Raw genomic sequence first — 13386 nt, 5'->3', positions numbered from 1 at the left:
CTTATTTTCTGTGACACTCTAAGCTATGGTTGGGCACTTTGTTTATAAAGTTCTAAATATATGTATTCAAACATTTATTTGCCTTGACTCAGAATGTTCAACTTTCCTTATTTTTCAGACAATCAGTTTCATATTTGGGATAATGCATTTGAATTAATCATTTTTTCTTACCTTTCAAAAATTTGACTCTTTTTTCCCTGTGGGCTGTTAGGCTCGCGGGGGCTGAAAATGCTTCATTTTATTGCGTCATTCTTGGCGCTGATTTTTTTGGCGCAAAAATTATTTTCCGTTTCCGGCGTCATACGTGTCGCCGGAAGTTGCGTCATTTTTTTGACGTTATTTTGCGCCAAAAATGTCGGCGTTCCGGATGTGACGTCATTTTTGGCGCCAAAACCATTTAGGCGCCAAATAATGTGGGCGTCTTGTTTGGCGCTAAAAAAATATGGGCGTCGCTTTTGTCTCCACATTATTTAAGTCTCATTATTTATTGCTTCTGGTTGCTAGAAGCTTGTTCACTGGCATTTTTTTCCCATTCCTGAAACTGTCATTTAAGGATTTTGTTCAATTTGCTTTATATGTTGTTTTTATATTACATATTGCAAGATGTTCCACGTTGCAACTGAGTCAGAAGATACTTCAGGAAAATCACTGCCGGGGCTGGAGCTACCAAGCTAAGTGTATCTGCTATAAATTTTTGGTATCTGTTTCTCCAGCTGTTGTTTGTATTGCATGTCATGACAAACTTATTAATGCAGATAAAATTTCCTTTAGTACTGTTATATTACCTGTTGCTGTTCCGTCAACATCTAATTTTCAGAGTGTTCCTGATAAACATAAGAGATTTTATTTTTTAAATCCATTTAGAAGGCTATGTCTGTTATTTCTCCTTCTAGTTTACATAAAAGTCTTTTAAAACTTCTCTTTTTTTCAGATGAATTTTTAAATGAACATCATCATTCTGATACTGATAATGGTTCTTCTGGTTCAGAGGTTTCTGTCTCAGAGGTTGATGCTGATAAAACTTTGTATTTGTTCAAGATGGAATTTATTCGTTCTTTATTTTAAAGAAGTATTAATTGCTTTAGATATAGAGGATTCTGGTCCTCTTGATACTGAATCCAAACGTTTAAATAGGGTTTTTAAATCTCCTGTAGTTATTCCAGAAGTATTTAATCTCCCTGATGTTTTTTCTGAAGTAATTTCCAGGGAATGGAATAATTTGGGTAATTCTTTTATTTCTCCAACATAGGTGTGTCCGGTCCACGGCGTCATCCTTACTTGTGGGATATTCTCCTCCCCAACAGGAAATGGCAAAGAGCCCAGCAAAGCTGGTCACATGATCCCTCCTAGGCTCCGCCTACCCCAGTCATTCTCTTTGCCGTTGTACAGGCAACATCTCCACGGAGATGGCTTAGAGAAAAATAAACCTAAGTTTAAGCAGGAAGGTAATACTTCTCAAGCCAATCCAGCCTGGAGACCTATGCAAGGCTGGAACATAGGAAAGCAGGCCAGGAAACCTGCCACTGCTACCAAGACAGCATGAAATGCGGGCCCCCGATCCGGGACCGGATCTGGTGGGGGGCAGACTCTCTCTCTTCGCTCAGGCTGGGGCAAGAGATGTTCTGGATCCTTGGGCGTTAGAAATAGTCTCCCAAGGTTATTCTCTGGAGTTCAAGGGGCTTCCTCCTAGGGGGAGGTTCCACAGGTCTCAGTTGTCTTCAGACCACATAAGAAGACAGGCATTCTTACATTGGGTAAAAGACCTGCTAAAAATGGGAGTGATTCATCCTGTTCCATTAGGAGAACAAGGGATGGGGTTCTACTACAATCTGTTCATAGTTCCCAAAAAAGAGGGAACGTTCAGACCAATCTTCGATCTCAAGATCTTGAACAAGTTTCTCAAGGTTCCATCGTTCAAGATGGAAACCATTCGAACACTTCTTCCTTCCATCCAGGAAGGTCAATTCATGACCAAGGTGGATTTCAAGGATGCGTATCTACATATTCCTATCCACAAGGAACATTATCGGTTCCTAAGGTTTGCATTCCTGGACAAGCATTTCCAGTTCGTGGCGTTTTCTTTCGGATTAGCCACTGCTCCTAGGTTTTTCTCATAGGTACTAGGGTCCCTTCTGGCGGTGCTAAGACCAAGGGGCATTGCTGTAGTACCTTACTTGGACGACATTCTGATTCGAGCGTCGTCCCTTCCTCAAGTATAGGCTCACACGGACATTGTCCTGGCCTTTCTCAGATCTCACGGATGGAAAGTGAACGTGGAAAAGAGTTCTCTATCTCCGTCAACAAGGGTTCCCTTCTTGGGAACTATAATAGACTCCTTAGAAATGAGGATTTTTCTGACAGAAGCCAGAAAAACAAAACTGCTAGACTCTTGTCGGATACTTCATTCCGTTCCTCTTCCTTCCATAGCGCAGGGCATGGAAGTGATAGGTTTGATGGTAGCGGCACTGGACATAGTTCCTTTTGTGCGCATTCATCTAAGACCATTACAACTGTTCATGCTCAGTCAGTGGAATGGGGACTATTCAGACTTGTCTCCGAAGATACAAGTAAATCAGAGGACCAGAGACTCATTCCGTTGGTGGCTGTCCCTGGACAACCTGTCACAAGGGATGACCTTCTGCAGACCAGAGTGGGTCATTGTCACGACCGACGCCAGTCTGATGGGCTGGGGCGCGGTCTGGGGATCCCTGAAAGCTCAGGGTCTTTGGTCTCGGGTAGACTCTCTTCTACCGATAAATATTCTGGAACTGAGAGCGATATTCAATGCTCTCAAAGCTTGGCCTCAGCTAGCGAGGGCCAAGTTCATACATCAACCATCAGGGGGGAACAAGGAGTTCCCTAGCGATGGAAGAAGTGACCAAAATCATTCTATGGGCGGAGTCTCACTCCTGCCACCTGTCTGCTATCCACATCCCAGGAGTGGAAAATTGGGAAGCGGATTTTCTGAGTCGTCAGACATTGCATCCGGGGGAGTGGGAACTCCATCCGGAAATCTTTGCCCAAGTCACTCAACCGTGGGGCATTCCAGACATGGATCTGATGACCTCTCGTCAGAACTTTAGAGTTCCTTACTACGGGTACAGATCCAGGGATCCCAAGGCGGCTCTAGTGGATGCACTAGTAGCACCTTGGACCTTCAAACTAGCTTATGTGTTCCCGCCGTTTCCTCTCATCCCCAGGCTGGTAGCCAGGATCAATCAGGAGAGGGCGTCGGTGATTTTGATAGCTCCTGCGTGGCCACGCAGGACTTGGTATGCAGATCTGGTGAATACGTCATCGGCTCCACCATGGAAGCTACCTTTGAGACGAGACCTTCTTGTTCTAGGTCCGTTCGACCCACTCCAGCTGACTGCTTGGAGATTGAACGCTTGATCTTTCAAAGCGAGGGTTCTCAGATTCTGTTATTAATACTCTTGTTCAGGCCTGAAAGCCTGTAACCAGAAAAATTACCACATAATTTGGTATATCTGTTGGTGTGAATCTGCAGGATTCCTTTGGGACAAGGTTAAGATTCCTAAGAGTCTATCCTTCCTTCGAGAAGGATTGGAAAAAGGATTATCTGCAAGTTCCTTGATGGGACAGATTTCTGCCTTGTCCGTGTTACTTCACAAAAAGCTGGCAGCTGTGCCAGATGTTCTAGCCTTTGTTCAGGCTCTGGTTAGAATCAAGCCTGTTTACAAAATTTTTGACTCCTACTTGGAGTCTCAACCTAGTTCTTTCAGTTCTTCAGGGGGTTCCGTTTGAACCCTTACATTCCGTTGATATTAAGTTATTATCTTGGAAAGTTTGTTTTTGGTTGCTATTTCTTCTGCTAGAAGAGTTTCAGAATTATCTGCTCTGCAGTGTTCTTCTCCTTATCTGGAGTTCCATGCAGATAAGGTGGTTTTCCGTACTAAACCTGGTTTTCTTCCAAAAGTTGTTTCTAACAAAGACATTAACCAGGAGATAGTTGTACCTTTCTTTGTGTCCTAATCCAGTTTCAAAGAAGGAACGTTTGTTGCACAACTTGAATGTAGTTCGTGCTCTCAAATTTTACTTAGCAGCTACTAAGGATTTCAGACAAACTTTGTCTTTGTTTGTTGTTTATTCTGGTAAACGGAGAGGTCAAAAAGCAACTTCTACCTCTCTCTCCTTCTGGATTAAAAGCATTATCCGATTGGCTTATGAGACTGCCGGACGGCAGCCTCCTGAAAGAATCACAGCTCACTCCACTAGGGCTGTGGCTTCCACATGGGCCTTCAAGAACGAGGCTTCTGTTGATCAGATATGTAGGGCAGCGACTTGGTCTTCACTGCACACTTTTTCCAAATTTTACAAGTTTGATACTTTTGCTTCTTCTGAGGCTATTTTTGGGAGAAGGGTTTTGCAAGCCGTGGTGCCTTCCATTTAGGTGACCTGATTTGCTCCCTCCCTTCATCCGTGTCCTAAAGCTTTGGTATTGGTTCCCACAAGTAAGGATGACGCCGTGGACCGGACACACCTATGTTGGAGAAAACAGAATTTATGTTTACCTGATAAATTTCTTTCTCCAACGGTGTGTCCGGTCCACGGCCCGCCCTGGTTTTTTTTTTTTAATCAGGTCTGATAATTTATTTTCTTTAACTACAGTCACCACGGTACCATATGGTTTCTCCTATGCAAATATTCCTCCTTAACGTCGGTCGAATGACTGGGGTAGGCGGAGCCTAGGAGGGATCATGTGACCAGCTTTGCTGGGCTCTTTGCCATTTCCTGTTGGGGAGGAGAATATCCCACAAGTAAGGATGACGCCGTGGACCGGACACACCGTTGGAGAAAGAAATTTATCAGGTAAACATAAATTCTGTTTCCTGCTAAAATGTACTACTATTCCTACGGCAGATAGTACTAAATTTAAGGATCCTTTAGATAAGAAAATTGAATCCTTTCTAAGAAAAGTTTACTTATGTTCAGGTAATCTTCTTAGACCTGCTATATTTTTACCGGATGTTGCTGCAGCTTCAACTTTTTGGTTAGAAGTTTTAGCACAACAAGTAACAGATCATAATTTTATAGCATTATTATTATTCTATAACATGCTAATAATTTTATTGGTGATACCATCTTTTGATATCATTAGAGTTGATGTCAGGTATATGTCTCTAGCTATTTTAGCTAGAAAAGCTTTATGGATTAAACTTGGAATGCTGATATGTCTTCTAAGTCAACTTTGTTTTCCCTTTCTGTCCAGGGTAATATTCATTTTTTCGTTCTTTTTTTCATAATAAGGAACAAAAGCCTGATCCTTCATCCTCAGGAGCGGTATCAGTTTGGAAACTATTTCCAGTTCAGCTGATATGGGGCAGATTACGTTTTCTTCAAAGGAATTTGGATCAATTCCGTTCTTAATCTCTGGTTTCAGAACATTGTTTCAGAAAGGTACAGAATTGGCTTCAAGTTAAGGCCTCCTGCTAAGAGATTTTTTTCTTTCCTGTGTCCCAGTTAACACAGCAAGGCTCAGCATTTCTGAAATGTGTTTCAGATCTAGAGTTGGCTGGAGTAATTATGCCAGTTCCAGTTCTGGAACAGGGACTAGGGTTTTATTTTATCTCTTCATTGTACCAAAGAAGGTCAATTCCTTCAGACCAGTTCCGGATCTATCAATATTGAATCGTTATGTAAGGATACCAACATTCAAGATGGTTACTGTAGGACTATTCTGCCTTTTGTTTAGCAAGGGCATTATATGTCTACAATAGATTTACAGGATGTGTATCTGCATATTCCGATTCATCCAGATCATTTTTAGTGTCTGAGATTCTCTTTTTAGACAAGCATTACCAGTTTTGTGGCTCTACCGTTTGGCCTAGCCTCAGTTCCAAGAATTTTTTTCAAAGATTCTCGGTGCCCTTCTTTCTGTATTCAGAGAACGGGGTTTTGGTATTTCCTTATTTGGACGATTATCTTGGTATTTGCTCAGTCTTCTCATTCGAAGAATCTCATGCGAATCGATTTGTGTTGTTTCTTCAAGATCATGGTTGGAGGATCAATTTACCAAAAAGTTCATTGATTCCTCAGTCAAGGGTAACCTTTCTGGGTTTCCAGATAGATTCAGTGTCCATGACTCTGTCTTTAACAGACAAAAGACGTCTAAAATTGATTTCAGCTTGTCGAAACCTTCAGTCACAATCATTCCCTTCGGTAACCTTATGCATGGAAATTCTAGGTCTTATGACTGCTGCATCGGACGCGATCCCCTTTGCTCGTTTTCACATGCGACCTCTTCAGCTCTGTATGCTGAATCAATGGTGCAATGATTACTCAAAGATATCTCAATTTATATCTTTCAAACCGATTGTTCGACACTCTCTAACGTGGTGGACAGATCACCATCGTTTAATTCAGGGGGCTTCTTTTTGTGCTTCCGACCTGGACTGTAATTTCAACAGATACAAGTCTCACAGGTTGGGGAGCTGTGTGGGGATCTCTGACGGCACAAGGAGTTTGGGAATCTCAGGAGGTGAGATTACCGATCAATATTTTGGAACTCCGTGCAATTTTCAGAGCTCTTCAGTTTGGCCTCTTCTGTAGAGAGAATCGTTCATTTGTTTTCAGACAGACAATGTCACAACTGTGGCATACATCAATCATCAAGGAGGGACTCACAGTCCTCTGGCTATGAAAGAAGTATCTCGAATTTTTTTGGTTTAGGCGGAATCCAGCTCCTGTCTAATCTCTGCGGTTTATATCACAGGTGTAGACAATTGGGAAGCGGATTATCTCAGCCGCCAAATGTTCCATCCGGGTGAATGGTCTCTTCACCCAGAGGTATTTCTTCAGATTGTTCAAATGTGGGAACTTCCAGAAATAGATCTGATGGCGTCTCATCTCAACAAGAAACTTCCCAGATATCTGTCCAGATCCCGGGATCCTCAGGCGGAGGCAGTGGATGCATTATCACTTCCTTGGAAGTATCATCCTGCCTATATCTTTCCGCCTCTAGTTCTTCTTCCAAGAGTAATCTCCAAGATTCTGAAGGAATGCTCGTTTGTTCTGCTGGTAGCTCCGGCATGGCCTCACAGGTTTGGTATGCGGATCTTGTCCGGATGGCCTCTTGCCAACCATGGACTCTTCCGTTAGACCAGACTTTGTTGCAAGGTCCTTTTTTCCATCAGGATCTGAAATCCTTAAATTTTTAGGTATGGAGATTGAACGCTTGATTCTTGGTCAAAGAGGTTTCTCTGACTCTGTGATTAATACTATGTTACAGGCTCGTAAATCTGTATCTAGAGAGATATATTATAGAGTCTGGAAGACTTATATTTTTTGGTGTCTTTCTCATCATTTTTCTTGGCATTCTTTTAGAATGCTGAGAATTTTTTTCAGTTTCTTCAGGATGGTTTAGATAAGGGTTTGTCTGCAAGTTCCTTGAAAGGACAAATCTCTGCTCTTTCTGTTCTTTTTCACAGAAAGATTGCTATTCTTCCTGATATTCATTGTTTTGTACAAGCTTTGGTTCGTATAAAACCTGTCATTAAGTCAATTTCTCCTCCTTGGAGTTTGATTTTGGTTCTGGGAGCTCTTCAAGCTCCTCCCTTTGAACCTATGCATTCATTGGTCATTAAATTACTTTCTTGGAAAGTTTTGTTCCTTTTGGCCATCTCTTCTGCCAGAAGAGTTTCTGAATTATCTGCTCTTTTCTTGTGAGTCTCCTTTTCTGATTTTTCATCAGGATAAGGCAGTGTTGCGAACTTCTTTTGAATTTTTACCTAAAGTTGTGATTTCCAACAACATTTGTAGAGAAATTGTGGTTCCTTCATTATGTCCTAATCTTAAGAATTCTAAGGAGAAAGCATTGCATTCTTTGGATGTTGTTAGAGCTTTGTAATATTATGTTGAAGCTACTAAGTCTTTCCGAAAGACTTCTAGTCTATTTGTTATCTTTTCCGGTTCTAGAAAAGGCCAGAAAGCTTCTGCCATTTCTTTGGCATCTTGGTTGAAATCTTTAATTCATCTTGCCTATGTTGAGTCGGGTAAAACTCCGCCTCAGAGGATTACAGCTCATTCTACCAGGTCAGTTTCTACTTCCTGGGCGTTTAGGAATGAAGCTTCGGTTGATCAGATTTGCAAAGCAGCAACTTGGTCCTCTTTGCATACTTTTTCAATTCTATCATTTTGATGTATTTTCTTCTTCTGAAGCAATTTTTGGTAGAAAAGTACTTCAGGCAGCGGTTTCAGTCTGAATCTTCTGTTTATGTTTTTTATTAAACTTTAATTTGGGTGTGGATTATTTTCAGCAGGAATTGGCTGTCTTTATTTTATCCCTCCCTCTCTAGTGACTCTTGTGTGGAAAGATCCACATCTTGGGTAATCATTATCCCATACGTCACTAGCTCATGGACTCTTGCTAATTACATGAAAGAAAACATAATTTATGTAAGAACTTACCTGATAAATTCATTTCTTTCATATTAGCAAGAGTCCATGAGGCCCACCCTTTTTGTGGTGGTTATGATTTTTTTGTATAAAGCACAATTATTCCAATTCCTTATTTTATATGCTTTCGCACTTTTTTATCACCCCACTTCTTGGCTATTCGTTAAACTGAATTGTGGGTGTGGTTAGGGGTGTATTTATAGGCATTTTAAGGTTTGGGAAACTTTGCCCCTCCTGGTAGGAATGTATATCCCATACGTCACTAGCTCATGGACTCTTGCTAATATGAAAGAAATGAATTTATCAGGTAAGTTCTTACATAAATTATGTTTTTTAGTTGTGTATTCAGGGAAGGATAGGGGGCAGAGGGCCTCTTCCACTTCACTGTCATTTTCGTTGAGGAGCGTTATCCGTTTGGCCTATGAGACAGCGGGACATAAGCCTCCTCGGAGGATTACGACTTACTTGACTAGAGCTTTGGCCTCTTCTTGGGCCTTTAAGAACGAGGCCTCTGTGAAGCAGATTTGTAAGGCGGCTACTTGGTCCTACTTACATACTTTTGCAAAATTTTTACAAATTTGATGTTTTTGCTTCGGCGGAAGCTGTTTATGGGAGAAAGGTTGTACAGGCTGTGGTTCTCTCAGTATAGGGTCCGCCTCTTTTTACCCTCCCGTTTTTGTTCATTCAGTGTCCTCTAGAGCTTGGGTATTTGTTCCCACAAGTAATTAATGAAGCAGTGGACTCTCCTCCCATTAAGATGGAAAACATAAATCATGCTTACCTGATAATTTAATTTCCATCTGTGGGAGGAGAGTCCACTGCTCCGGCCCATTTTCTCCGATAGGCGGACCTAAATTTAATATTATTCTTCTGGCACCTTTTATACTCTTTCTCCTACTGTTCCTTGTTCCCTTGGCAGAATGACTGGGGGATGAGGGGAGTGGGGGAGGTATTTAAGCCTTTTTGGCTGGGGTGTCTTTGCCTCCTCCTGGTGGCCAGGTTCTTAATTCCCACAAGTAATGAATGAAGCAGTGGACTCTCCTCCCACAGATGGAAAATTAATTATCAGGTAAGCATAATTTATTTATTTGCTCTGTCTTGGTTTGGTATTTGCATTACACATTCACTTTTCTCTTCCTTTAGATACCTCTGTGGCTCATCAGTGGATTTCTATTGAACTACCACTAAATGAAGCAATACAGTGTCGTGTACTGAAAGTTTTTAGTCCGGACCTGTTTTTTGCGTTTCCTATAGAAAACAGGGGTGAGTAGAAAATAGGGCTTGATCAAAAGGAAACTGTTTGTTCTCACATATTTGTTGGCCCCACTGGCCACTTGAAGCCTTTGAAAGCTTTCCTTGCAGCCCCTAGTATCTCCCACAGAGCAGGAAAGAATTTAGTTTTTCGCTCTTTGCACATATCGATACATTTTTGTTGTACATCATCTATACTGGGTGTGTCTTGCCTTTTTCTCTCTTAATGGGATATTATAGTGTAAAACAGTCTATAGTTTTCTTGCTATTTGTTATGTAAAGTTTTTAATATTTTTTTTTTATATATATATATATATAAAAATACATCTGAATGCTTCTTGTAGTGGATGTTGGAAGACTTCAGCAGGTAATGTTGCAAATAGCGGAGTACAGCAGTGCTGAAATGAACAAGGAGTCTCTTAAACTGTCCATTGGAGGTGCATGCTGTGCCAGATTTACAGGTGAGTGGTATAAATCTTTGCTGTTTGTGGCCTTTCTAATTACTCTCCTTAAGGATTTCACAACAAAATAGTATCACACCACCAGGATGGGTTGTTGCAGTGAATTAGGGCTGATGTTAAATAGTTTTTGAGCTATAGGCAAAAAAAAGGATTCATAATAATAAAACCATTATCTTAAATTAGTAGTGTGACTTTACACAGTTTTATGATTTGTATGTGTTTTATTAGCAATACTGTGCAATGCATCACACTGAGTTGTCACTTGCATTTAAAATTATTGGAAACAAGGTTATTTCCTCCTAGGGCAGGCACACTTTACATTCTTTTTGGTGATGGCATTTTTCTGAAATTGCTGGTTTGTGGTTTAACACCAAGAAGGGTTTTACCTACACACCATCCACAATCTGTCTATTTTACCAAAATATTATGATGTTAATGACCGATACGAATATTGTCTCCTGGATCCTCTGATATTTAGATCCGGTCTGTATTAGCTTTCCGTGGGAAACATTTCACAGCATCCTCAATGTATGTTAAGATTCACAAATACTGCATGAACGGGGCACTAAGGAGTAGGGAACCTATGTATTAAGAAATCTCTTGAAAAGTAATTAATGTCAAATGAGACTTCCAACATAGAATTTAAATAATCCCACTGGAGCTGCATGTGAGTTTAGTCTTTAAAATTGGTATAAGCTTAAAATTAGGCATGTACATTCTGGTCTTTCGGCAGCAAAAGAATGGCGAAGATCGCGGCCGCCAGCAGCATACTCCAGATTTTAGTGTGTTGAACTTTCACAAGAAGAAATCCAGCTCTAAAAAGAGCCAAATGCCTCTGGCGGCCCCTATCTTCATTATTTGTTTGTTGCTGAATGATGCCTACTTAAAATGATTTATTAGTTCAAGGTCCATCTTTACCAATGTTAAAGGATCAGAAATTTCAGACAACTTCCCAATTTGTCTTTTTAAAATTCATTCTATTGGTGTCCTTTTTATGAAAGAGCAGCAATGCATTACTGGGAACTAGCCGAACACACCTGGTGCCAATGACACGGCATATGTGTGCAGCCACTAAACAGCATTTCAGCACCTAGTTATATTTAACAAATGATACCAAGACAGTGAAGCGAATTAAATAATAGAAGTAAATAAGAATGTTTTGTGTTTTTTTAATTATGTTCTATCTGAATCATGAGGGTTTTTTTTTTTTGGTTTTTTTTTAGTGTTATAAAGTATTATTGATATAAACAATGTTACAGCTACTAGTAATAACATAGTATAAACATACAAATCATTATATACATAACCACATGTTCACAGACTAAGCGAGATCAAGTCCTATATCAGTCTCTGAGCAACAAAGGCTCATAATCTTAAGTTTGAGAAAAGATGATCTCGAAACATATAAGTTCAATTTTGTTTTAAGAGGTCCTTGAAGATATTGAAAGGTGAATATCTATGTCCATATATTATAATAGTCAATATCTGATGAACCTCATAACCTTGCATAAAGTGACACCATGTATAAAACCTGTTGAATATAACCACTTATGATAACATATTGCATGGTAACATTATTAAACCCCTGACTAGTTTTGTCATCTTCATACATTGTAGATGATCTGGATATATCATTTGAATGTGAACGTTTAGGATAGGGTGTAATGATCATTATATAAAATATACAGAGAGGCACATTTGCACTATAGTTAACATGAAACATAATATGAAAATGAACTGTAGTAAACCAATAACTAAAAACATACCACACCACTCGTTGAGTGTATAAGTGACTCAGTAAATCAGTCAGGAAGGCAAGTCAAACAGACCCGATTTCCACAGACTTAGCTCCAGACGTGGCAAGGGGGAGGGGAGAGGAAAGGGTATAATGTTGAAGGATATGGTGGTTATAGGTGAGTTATGTGGGAGTAGCACCCTCCAGAACTTCTCTGTATTGAAACCAGGGTTCCCAAATATCCCAAAACAGATCCTCTTTGTTCAGATTAAGGTAGAAACTTCTTTCCATTTTAGCAAAATATTTTAATGTCTCAATTACATCTGAGTTCTCAGGGCGCGTAGGCTGTTTCCATGCTCTAGCTATGCAAATTTTCATTGCTGCTAAAACAAAATGACCAACTTAGTTTGGGTTTTTGGATTTCTGGATGGGAATATATGGAAGAGAGCTAGCTCCAGTTTCCTTGGTAGTTTAGATCCTAGTTCTTCACAAATTTGAAATACTTGTCTCCAACAGGGGCCAAGTGCTGGGCAGCTCCACCAAGTGTGGAGGTCAGAACCTCTCTCTCCACAGTTTCTCCAGCACAGAGGGGAATGGTCTGGGAACATCTGTGACCATCTAGCTGGGGTATAATGCCACCATAGAAGAATTTTCATATATGAATCAATAGAGTTTGCACATCAGTAATTTATATAGTCTTGTGTACTGAAATGGAAGCCACAGGATCCGGGAGGATTACAAGAAGACCCTGTACGGAATGTTTTGGGGGAGGATGGGGTGCTATTTCTGGGTGGTGTCTCAGGGATTGCCAGGCCTTTAGATTCCCAAGTATTTTGTTTCTAATCGTCATTTCTTCCAACCGATATGTTGAAATCCAAGAGAGATCATTTAAGTTTATCCCTGTTGGTAGGTTTGCTCGCTCTATAACTTTCCGTCTTTGTGGTTCATTTTTGTTTGACCAAGCAGAAATGTTTGTCAGACGGGAGGCCTCATACTAATGGAATATATTTGGCATGGCAATACCCCCTTGATTAAACCTTTTTTGTAGAATTTTCCCTGCTATTCTCGGTCTTGACGAGCCCCAGACGTACCTCTGGAATAGCCAGTGCAATTTATTTAACATCACCCTGGATAGATTGAGGTAAGCATCTGAAATAGTATAGGACTTTGGGGAAGATCGACATCTTCAGCGAAGCTACTTGGCCCAACCATGACATTTCTCAGAATTTCCATGAGTCTATCAGAGTAGTGATTTCCTGGAGGATGTGATTATAGTTTTTGTCTCTCACTAGTTTGAGGTCAGGACCCTGTTGTACCCCCAAATGTCTCACTGTTTCTGTAGACCACTGGAAGTCATATGATGTTTGTAGTATCTCCAGTTCAAACTTAGGGATACAAATGGGCAGAGCTTCTGTTTATATTAATTTTGTAGTAGCTACATTCACTAAAGCTTTTAATAATTTCAAAAACTGTTGGTAGTGAGCCTATGGGGTGGGATAAAAATAGCGACTTTGTCAGCATAAA

The 13386-nt window shown here is 40.4% G+C and overlaps 1 protein-coding gene across 1 annotated transcript in view; it reads left to right on the top strand.

Annotated features, from left to right (window-relative positions):
* The window catches only part of TDRD1 (tudor domain containing 1), an 881429-nt gene that overhangs the window by 670910 nt on the left and 197133 nt on the right, over positions 1 to 13386 (top strand). The window contains exons 20-21 of the mRNA XM_053692993.1: positions 9559 to 9678; positions 10011 to 10127. Coding sequence (XP_053548968.1) covers positions 9559 to 9678; positions 10011 to 10127 — 237 coding nt within the window. The remainder of the gene's footprint in view (positions 1 to 9558; positions 9679 to 10010; positions 10128 to 13386) is intronic.

Source organism: Bombina bombina, chromosome 9 (assembly GCF_027579735.1).
Source record: "Bombina bombina isolate aBomBom1 chromosome 9, aBomBom1.pri, whole genome shotgun sequence".
NCBI classification, from domain to species: domain Eukaryota; kingdom Metazoa; phylum Chordata; class Amphibia; order Anura; family Bombinatoridae; genus Bombina; species Bombina bombina.
This window is presented reverse-complemented; position numbering and strand designations above follow the sequence as displayed.